The 10,284-nt window shown below is 50.2% G+C and overlaps 1 protein-coding gene across 1 annotated transcript in view; it reads left to right on the forward strand.

Annotated features, from left to right (window-relative positions):
* LAPTM5 (lysosomal protein transmembrane 5) overlaps positions 1–9,361 on the forward strand; it is a 34,182-nt gene extending 24,821 nt beyond the window's left edge. The window contains exons 7-8 of the mRNA XM_005286208.4: positions 6,388–6,480; positions 8,666–9,361. Of these exons, the coding sequence (XP_005286265.1) occupies positions 6,388–6,480; positions 8,666–8,740 (168 nt within the window). The 3' untranslated portion in view covers positions 8,741–9,361. The remainder of the gene's footprint in view (positions 1–6,387; positions 6,481–8,665) is intronic.
* Positions 9,362–10,284: the final 923 nt, after the last annotated feature.

The following is a 10,284-nucleotide window of genomic DNA, read 5'->3' on the forward strand; positions in this document are numbered from 1 at the left end:
TTGTTACAATTATTACCTATTGTTCAAGTGACGCTATACAGGCTTTTCTGGAGATTACGGGCGTACGGGAGAGGAGGAAAACAGAGGGCCAGAATTGCAGAGCATATCCTTCCAGAGCTGTATATTTCCTCCCCAGCCACGTACACTAATAGTTACCCGGGTCTGATGAAGACTTAAATATGCTGTATCATAAAGGTAACTAACTTCCCCTCCACCACTCACAGGAAAAAGGGCAGAGGAGCGATCAGAAACTGATCTGCAGGCATGGTGGGGAATGGGAGGCAGGTGGGGATTTTGAACGTACTTTAACAATCAACTGTCAGTGTCATTTCTTATGACGATTAGTTCTTTATTAGCATGAGACCAGGCCTGGGCACTTCAGCACCCCCTGAGCCTATTGCCAGATTGCCAGCAATGAGAATTACATGACATGCATTCACCCCAATTGCCATGCTCCTGGCACGCCTTCCCCTCAATTCAGTCCAATGCCATCTGGGCACGGTGGCCTAGGGCCATGTCTCATTACATCTGATGGCACCTTGGCAGCCCCAAACCGCCCTGGTGCTTGCTCTGTATTATTTCTCCCTACGGCTGGTGCCATGCTGCTGGATGGGTCGAAGAGACTGGGTAACCAACCGGGACTGCCAGTCTGGTGCTAATTTCACTGCCTAGTGGAGCTACAAGTGGCAGTGAAGGAAATGAGCCGCAGAGCCGTTTCTCTTTGGCATCCATGCTCTGTGCACCCAGGAGGTCTGCAAATCAGAGCAGGGGTCTATAAACACGATGCAGACAGCTATGCTTAGAATGCAGCCTGGGTTTTAAGATTAAATGCAGGGAACTCCCGGCAACTTTAGCAAGAGTCGGAGCTGAATGAAGTGCTGAAGTGACCGTGTCTGGGCCTTCTAAACATCCCGGTAAGATCATGAGCAATATTTGATACAGCCAGGGGGAGAGATACTAGAGAGCTTGGGTCACATCTCCTGTGGAATCCACCTGAAAAACCTCTGGTGTGTCTGGGTGAGAGAGGACATTTGCTTTGATTCTGAAACTCTAGGGGCCTAGACTGTAGAGATTTCACAGGTTCGGGGCCTGTTCTTGTCAGTGCTCTGCACCATCAGCACCCCAGCAAGGTGTTACAGTTTGTCCTACTGCAGATGAACTCAGTTGCCTGAAGGAAGAGTAAGGCCCATAATATTGGGCCATACATACAGCTAGGGTGGAATCTTGCCCTGAGATACACGCCCACAGCTCCTGCTGAAATCAGTGGGATCCGCCCTCTCCAAGAGCACTTCCGGAAGGATTCTCAAGCAATTCTGACCTATCTGGTGGGCTCCTTTCCCGCTTCTTTGGGGTGGTCAGCATCCCTGGTGGTGCTAGAAGGGACTGCAATTGTTGCTGGTCCCTTTGTGGGGGGACAAAAGGACGGGGAAGCTCCCCCTCCTTTCTCCCTGTCGTCCACCTACCCCATGGCCAAGCATAATCTGCCCCATAACCAGACGAGACGCCTTGCTTCTGTGCTGTGAGCATTATAGCTCCTTATCTCCAGGCTAGATGGAGCGTGCCAGAAATGTTCTATGCACCTGCCACCTGTGGCGCTGAAAGAAGGCGGCAGCCAGTATTTTACCTTTCCTGCCCGGGTTCGTCTCCACAGTTTCACTCAGTCGGTTCGTCTACACAGCCCGCGGAATCATCTGGTTCGACAGTCTCGAGCTCACGCCTGGGCACTAAATGTAACTGTGTAGATGGCGCGCCTTGGGCGCTGACGCCTGGGGAGAGGGATGGACTCCAGCCTGAGCTGGCGCTTAAAGCGCTGTCTACGCAGATATTTTCAGCGCGTTAACACGAGCCCAAGTCTGTCGACCTTTCAACAAGGACAAGTGCAGAGTCCTGCACTTAGGACGGAAGAATCCCATGCACTGCTACAGACTAGGGACCGAATGGCTAGGCAGCAGTTCTGCAGAAAAGGACCTAGGGGTCACAGTGGACGAGAAGCTGGATATGAATCGACAGTGTGCCCTTGTTGCCAAGAAGGCTAACATCATATTGGGCTGTATAAGTAGGGGCATTGCCAGCAGATCGAGGGACGTGATCATTCCCCTCTATTCGACATTGGTGAGGCCTCATCTGGAGTACGGTGTCCAGTTTTGGGCCCCATGCTACAAGAAGGATGTGGAAAAATTGGAAAGAGTCCAGTGGAGGGCAACAAAAATGATTAGGGGTCTGGAGCACATGACTTCTGAGGAGAGGCTGAGGGAACTGGGATTGTTTAGTCTGCAGAAGAGAAGAATGAGGGGGGATTTGATAGCTGCTTTCAACTACCTGAAAGGGGGTTCCAAAGAGGATGGATCTAGACTGTTCTCAGTGATACCTGATGACAGAACAAGGAGCAATGGTCTCAAGTTGCAGTGGGGGAGGTTTAGGTTGGATATTAGGAAAAAACTTTTTCACTAGGAGGGTGGTGAAGCACTGGAATGGGTTACCTAGGGAGGTGTTGGAACCTCCTTCCTTAGAGATTTTTAAGGTCAGGCTCGACAAAACCCTTGCTGGGATGATTTAGTTGGGAATTGGTCCTACTTTGAGCAGGGGGTTGGACTAGATGACCTCCTGAGGTCCCTTCCAACCCTGATTTTCTATGATTCTATGGTTCCGTGGGCTGTGTAGACATAGCGAACGAGACGCTAGTGTGGAGGCTCTGAGTGACACTCTTAGCAACGCCCCCAGGGCTGTGCCCTGCAAGCCTTTTCCTTGCAAATAAATGTGCACAGATACATGTGCTCGTGCTTCTCTCTTCCTCAGTGGCTAGAGTGACCAGATCCCGAATTTGCTGGGATTGTTCCTATTTGCTGGGCCAGACCTGTTGTCCTGGCTGGGCAATGAGGGGTTTGATCCAAATGTCACAGACCTGGCCGGTCTCATCTCCTCAGTCAGCTCCCTCCACTCTCCCATCTCCCTACACCACTCCATCAGCTAGTGATAAGTGCTCAGCTTTATCCTAGCCCGGCATGTGCCTCCCTTGCCTCCCGTGACTGCCCGTCTGTCACAAGGCACCACTCCTGGCTAGCTTGCTTCCTGGCGCCCAGGTCGGGGACTGCAGCTCTCGCTCTGTCAAGTGCTCCCTTGCTGGTCACTTGGCCCTCTGGTCAGGTCGCCCTTTCCAGGGTTATTGAGTCCAATTGTCTGAATGGCATCTCCAGCTGGTGTTCAGCCCCAGCTCAGGCCTTTATGCCACTAAGCCAGGGGCTCCAGCCCGGGGACCCTATGACCAGCAATCCAGGTCCTCAGTCCCCATCTTTTCCTGAGCTCCTTCCTACCTTTTAGCCTTCTCTATGTTTTCTTGCCTGCTTCTGGGTTTGCCATGGGAGCCTACCCTATTCCCATGGTGCCGTCACTCCCTCCTTGCCTAGTGTCAGACCCTTGATTCCCGGGCAGGATCCCGGTGCTCCCTCTCCCGCCGGGCTTGCTCTGGGTGACCTCCCTCCTCCCGGAGAGTAGCTGCAGACTCCTGTCTGTGCAGGCCTCTTTCTCCTTTCAGTGTCCTGGCTTTATCTTGTACCCCAGCCCTTCCCCTGCTGGCCTTCACTCTCAATTAACACTGGCCCTCCCTCTCACAGGTGATGCCAGGTAACCTAACTGGCCTCTCAGGCACTCGTTAACCCTGTCAGGGCTCGGGGGGGGGGGCACACCCCATCACACCATCCAGTTCATCCTCCTCCCACCCAGCGCTCTCGTCCTCCTGAGTCCCACAGCTCCTAGGACAAGCTCCCCCACCCCCAACCAAATTGCCCAACAGCCACCAGCACCCTCCAGCTGGATCCTCACCCACAATGCAAAGGAGCTTCTAGACTGGGATTTCATAAGGTACCTAAGAGAATTTGGATGGCAGATATGTGCCTAACTCCCTTTGGCCTGGCCTGAATGGCTTATATTCAGTCATCCTGCTGTTTGGCTGAAAGATGATTTTAACTGAGTTTCTAACCAGCAATAAAACTGCCCTCCCCAAGGACATAGCAGCAGGCCTCGAATTTTGCTTCCTTCTTTATTTGCAAACCGATATTCCCCTGAGTGATCCTAAGAACGGATGACCCTGAATTCAGAGCCTAACCTGGGCGTACTTGGCATTTTTCAGACACAGTCAGCTTTTTTAGGGGAAGATTCCACTGTCACTGAAACCGGCTGAAATTCGGGCAAATTCCATCATCACCTTCAGTGCAGATAGACTCATAGACTCATAGACTGTAAGGTCAGAAGGGACCTTTATGATCATCTAGTCTGACCTCCCGCATGATGCAGGCCACAAAGCCGTCCCAACCCCTTTCCCTTGACTCTGCTGTTGAAGTCCCCAAATCCTGTGGTTTAGAGACGTCAAGTAGCAGAGAATCCTCCAGCTAGTGACCCCTGCCCCATGCTGCGGAGGAAGGCGAAAAACCTCCAGGGCCTCTGCCAATCTACCCTGGAGGAAAATTCCTTCCCGACCCCAAATATGGCGATCAGTAGAACCCCGAGCATGTAGGCAAGATTCTCCAGCTGATATCATGGATTGCAGGCTCTGTCCAATAGGCCGAGATTTGCAATGGAATCTAAGAGATTTAGACGCTCAAGTCCCTCCGAATTTCAATGGAGTGTCTCTCTCACCCTCTCTATTTCAGGGTATTATATTGCGACCCACTACCATGGCACATGCCATGTAAAATCAATAGCAAAGTTCTTAGTGGAATTTGTGGTCCTGCTTTGAGCAGGGAGTTGGACTAGATGACCTCCTGGTCCCTTCCAACCCTGATATTCTATGGTTCTATCTGGCACTTTTCCCTTTTTGGGGTAAAAAATTCTGCTTGGGGTGGGATCTGTGTGTGTGTGTGTGGTTGGTTGATTTGTTTCAGGGTAATCGTTTCGGTTGGTTGGCTGGGCGGGTGTATTGGGTTGAAAGGGTGTCCGCGGTGGGGTTTATGAGCAGGAGGCAGGGACAGGGTTGTGAAGTGCCATTGTTACAGCACAAAGGCCTTTCCAAGAACAGGGTTTTGCAGCGTTTCCTAAAGATGCTCAGGCTCTAGATTCACCTGATCTCCTTTGGAAGTTTGTACCACAGCTGGGTCCCCTGGATTGAGAATGTTTGGTCTCAGCTCCCACATGCTTTGGCCGCAGCTTTGTGATCTGTGTTGTCCCAGAAAAGAGCGTTTATCTCAGTGGTTTATGATTGGGGCATCTAACTCCCTTCGGCTCATTTGAAAATCCCATCCTCGCTCTTTTGCTGACGCTCTGTTTGGGGTTTATTGCAAAGCACATTCCAAAGTGCATTCTAAAGCACACGCCAATAAAAATAAGAGATGCATGACTTTGCCTCGCTGCTCATAGTAAAGCAAATGTTTATTTAATATGTTACGTTGTCTTGGGCCGCGGTCTGTCAATTGATCCATTTTCCTAGAAAAACTCTATTTATTTCATCTGGTAAAACTCTCCAAGGCCAGAGGCTGTTTTACCTGAAAAGTGGAACTAATGGAAGTATAATAAATTGAATGGGCAAAACTTTCAGGTCCATTCCTGTTGGAAAGTATCCTTCGTGTTTCTCCCAGAGGGCTGTGAGGCAAAGGTTATGGCCCACGGTGCTTTTTCTGGGCGACTGCCCCACTCGGAAAAAAAAAATCAAAGCAAAATACATTGACCTTCCATCCAATTTTGGGCTAAGTTCTGCGGGCTAATCTTGTCCTTGATCCATCAAAGCCTGAAAGCACTTCCTTATCTTTAACCACATCACCTTGCAGAATCAAGACCTGCATGGCAGGGGCACCAGAATAGGGTGTTCCAGGGGACCATGGTCCCATCATTTTTCACCAGCAGTAAGGGCGAGCGACAGGGGAGGGGGCAGAGAGGAGTGAGTGGAAGGTGGGGTCTTTGGGGGAAGAGGTGGGGTGGGGGCAGGGCCCGAAGGAAAGGAATGGTTCGAGGGTGGGGCTCTAGGACAAGAAGCGGCGCAAGGGCGGGACCTCGGGGGGAATGGGCGGTGTGAGGGTGGGGACTCGGGGAGAAGGGATGATGCAGGGTCTCAGGGAGAAGGGGCGGTGTGGGGGTGGGGCCTCAGGGGAAGGGGCAGTGCAGAGGGCGCGACCATGGTTCAGGCACCGGTGGCCCCCCACACTTTTAGGGAGCTTCTGGCACTCCTTGGGCCACTCAGAGGTGGGCATTCAACAGGGCAGAGCTTCCATGTCCCAGGTGAAGGACCCATGGTGAGACAGCTGCATCAGGGCCCCAGAGAGTGTGGTGGACAGTACTTTAGGGCCTCCAATTCACAGGAATGGCAGCAGTACAATGGCAGATCTAGGGCAGTATAGCAGTGACTGATTGTGGAAAAAGCAGTAACGCAATGACAGAGCCCTTTTCCCCTTTGATTTTCAGGCCTACATGTTCAAATGCGTCTTGAGATGCTACAAGTATATTAAAGCCAGCAAGAGCGAGGAGGTGAAAGTCCTGCCAGAGTTTGCTGAGAAGGTGAGAAGTCCCGAACGCCAGCTCCTGGTGTCCATCACAAAAAGTGCAGGGTGTGGATGGAAATGGGGCACACCAGCCCAGATTACTTCATGCAGAATTGAAGCTTCCATTAACCTCCATTAGAGGTCTGATGCACCCCCACATTACTCCGGTTTTAATGTGGTGTAAAACGATTTAAGTCAGTGGAGTTACACTGGGATGCATGAAAAACTGGAGTAGTGTAGTGCTGAATCAAGGCTTCTCTATTGCAGGAGATAGAATAATAGAATCATAGAAGATCAGGGATGGAAAACACCTTAGGAAGTCATCTAGTCCAACCCCCTGCTCAAAGCAGGACCAACCCCAACTAAATCATCCCAGCCAGGGCTTTGTCAATCCGGGCCTTAAAAACCTCTAAGGATGGAGATTCCACCACCTCCCTAGGTAACCCATTCCAGTGCTTCACCACCCTCCTAGTGAAATAGTGTTTCCTAATATCCAACCTAGACCTCCCCCACTGCAACTTGAGACCATTACTCCTTGTTCTGTCATCTGCCACCACTGAGAACAGCCGAGCTCCATCCTCTTTGGAACCCCGCTTCAGGTAGTTGAAAGTGGCTATCAAATGCCCCCTCACTCTTCTCTTCTGCAGACTAAATAACCCCAGTTCCCTCAGCCTCTCCTTGTAAGTCATGTGCCCCAGCCCCCTGATCATTTTCGTGCCCTCCACTGGACTCTCTCCAATTTGTCCACATCCCTTCTTTAGTGGGGGGACCAAAACTGGACACAATACTCCAGGAGTGGCCTCACCAGTGCCAAATAGAGGGGAATAATCACTTCCCTCGATCTGCTGGCAATGCTCCTACTAATGCAGCCCAATATGCCGTTAGCCTTCTTGGCAAGAAGGGCACACTGCTGACTCATATCCAGCTTTCGTCCACTGTAATCCCCAGGTACTTTTCTGCAGAACTGCTGCCTAGCCACTCGGTCCCTAGTCTGTAGCAGTACATGGGATTCTTCCTTCCTAAGTGCCAGACTCTGTACTTGTTCTTGTTGAACCTCATCAGAGTTCTTGAATGATACTTAGGGTCTGTCTACTCTCCCCGCCGGATCGGCGAGCAGCGATCAATCCAGCGGGGGTCGATTTATCGTGTTAAGTGTAGACGCGATAAATCGACCCCCGAGCGCTCTCCCGTCGACTCCTGTACTCCACTGCCGCGAGAGGCACAGGCGGAGTCGGCAGGGGAGCGGCAGCAGTGAAAACACCTCGATGAGTAGGTCTTAGTAGGTCTAAGTACGTCGACTTCAGCTACGTTATTCACGTAGCTGAAGTGGCGTAACTTAGATCGATTCCCGCCCCAGTGTAGGCCAGGCCTTGGATACTTGAATGTGAACCAATGCAGAGCTGTCTTGCTGAGTATCTGGGTAGCCTGAATCAGGTGTTCTAAGGCCTTGCCCTAGAAAAGCACTTAAGCAAGTGCTGAACTTTGAGAATCTAAGCAGTCTCGCTGAAGTCAATAGGACTATGCACGTGCTTAAACTCAAAGGTAAGTTCTTTGCTGGATTGGCATCTAAGCGAGCTGCAATACATCCCCATTCATTTCAATGGGGTGTGAAAGCCGAAGCCCAACTGGAATATTTTCAACTATTTCACTGCTGACCATTTTAGCAGAAACTGCTCCGGGATTGTGTGTGTAGCTGCTGAAAGGCCATTCCAAAAAACATAAGGACACGCCATCAAAATAGATTGATAATCAAGTTCGTTAAAAAGCCCCCCACAAAAAAAAACCACCCCCCAAAAAAACAGTTGTGAAAAATTGAGTTGAAACATTTTTTTGTTGTTTTTGTGTCTCAAATTGGAAATGTCAACCAATTCTAATAACTGTCCAGCTGGGAGAGTGTGGAGCCCAAACGTGGGTCTGAGTCTTGTGGCTGGACTACACAAGAGGCTTCTGAATTTGCTACTGTTGTTGCACTAACAGAGCTGGGTCATCTAGCTCAGGCTGTAGCGTTTTCTGTCTTTTGATTCAGAGGTTCTAGGTTCAGTCGTTACCTTCATGTTCCAGTCCTCTGTCCTTCATAAGCCATGGCGCTCCCTCCCCACTCCTTTGCCCTGGGGAAAGAAACACACATGAGGTCAAATCCAATTGAAACAGTTTCCTGTTTCCAGAGCAAGGCCGGGGCTCTAACGATTTCTTCCTTCCAGGTCATGCTGCCGTCATATGAGGAAGCTGTAGAACTTCCCCTCAAGGAGTCACCACCACCATACTCAGGAGTTTAAGCCCCAGCCACTGAGATGGGAAGACGTCTCTGCTGCTGTGAATGCCTCTTAGCTTTTGTGCCTCAACTGGCCGATGCTCGGCCTCCCTGAATAATGCCTCTGTTCCGGGGAGAGCGTGCTTAGATTGCACCAGACTCCCTCTGGTTCAATGGACTTGGAGCTCATAACGATCTCAGTTTCTGCTGTGAAAATAGAAGTGGCGGGTCTGATTCTCCTCTCATGCTGGTTTCATCCCAGCACAGCTCGGTTTGCTTCCAAGGAGCTCCTGCCGATTGACACCTCTCGAGCTGAGAGAAGAATCGGACCCGCAGAGTAGGAAATAGAACCCAAAAAAGCTTTTTGCTGAGAGAGCCCAATTCTGAAATATGCTCGGTTACCCAGCAGCTTTTAATGAAGTCCTAAGGGGAAAGGATCGGCAAAAGGCAGATGATTCCACGCGACCAGCGGTGCGGTGCTCAGCCTGCCTGCCTATGCTACTGAGTGGGAGTGTGTGATCTGGCTGTCAGAAGTGCTGGGATCCTCACAATATTGACCTGCCATTTTGCACCTTCTCGTCTTTGTGGTTTTGCTTTTTGTGTGTGATTTGAAAAATGAGTTTCAATAAAAAGCTAATGGCTTCAATCGCTGGCTTCTGTAGCGCGCTATCCTTGCAGTCGGAGGAATATAGCCAATGAGCAGCTCTCCTGTTAAAAGCAACTCTGTTAAAAATGCCGTTGTGGGGGTTTAGGTTTATTTTAACTCACTGACTCCAGATCAGATGGGCATCATTTGCAAGTAAAAAGCCTCTAATTGCCAGCCCTGCAAACTCCTATACAATCGGAGAGTCTAGCTGGATTCTTTCCTTCCCGCCCATCATTTCCAGGGATAAAGATCCGGCCAGCCAAATTGTGCTTTTTGATACACTTTAGCAATCAATTAAAGTTGCAGATGGGGAAAATGATCGGAATGTATTACCCAGCGCTATTGATGATGCACTAAAGGGAAATAGACTCTTGCTTGTACTCCCAGAGCAGTGTTAGCTCTGCAGAGCTAAGGGGAGTAAAAATCAGTTAAAATTTGATTTCCCCCCCTCAAGTCAGCAAAATATAGAGAGCCGAATCCCCAAGTAATAAGATTCCATTTATAGCTAATCACGTTTGCAAGTAGGACCACAAGCAAGTAATAAAGGAATAAAGTAGCTAGACCTGGGTGAACTTTTTCAGACGTATAGTTTCTTTCTCTGACAAATGGAGTTTTGGTCGACCCAACGCTATGTGCAACTTTGACACAAATCATTTTGGCCATTCCCGAATCAGGCAGAGGAGGAGGAAGAAGTGGGCATGTTGCTGCTTTCTCCCCCTCCCGTCCCCCATATCGTCTTTAGTCTGGGGGTTAGGGAGACCCAGGCTGGAATCCCCAATCCAAACACAAAATGGATTTCTTCAATTCACCGGACAGTCTAGATTGCTTTGACCTGCACCTTGTCCCCAGCTGTACGAGTGACACTACAAACCGTGCTCATCTCATCTGTGCATTTCCATGGGGAGCGTAGAGTCAAAAAATTC

Source organism: Chrysemys picta, chromosome 23, assembly GCF_011386835.1.
Source record: "Chrysemys picta bellii isolate R12L10 chromosome 23, ASM1138683v2, whole genome shotgun sequence".
NCBI classification, from domain to species: Eukaryota; Metazoa; Chordata; order Testudines; family Emydidae; genus Chrysemys; species Chrysemys picta.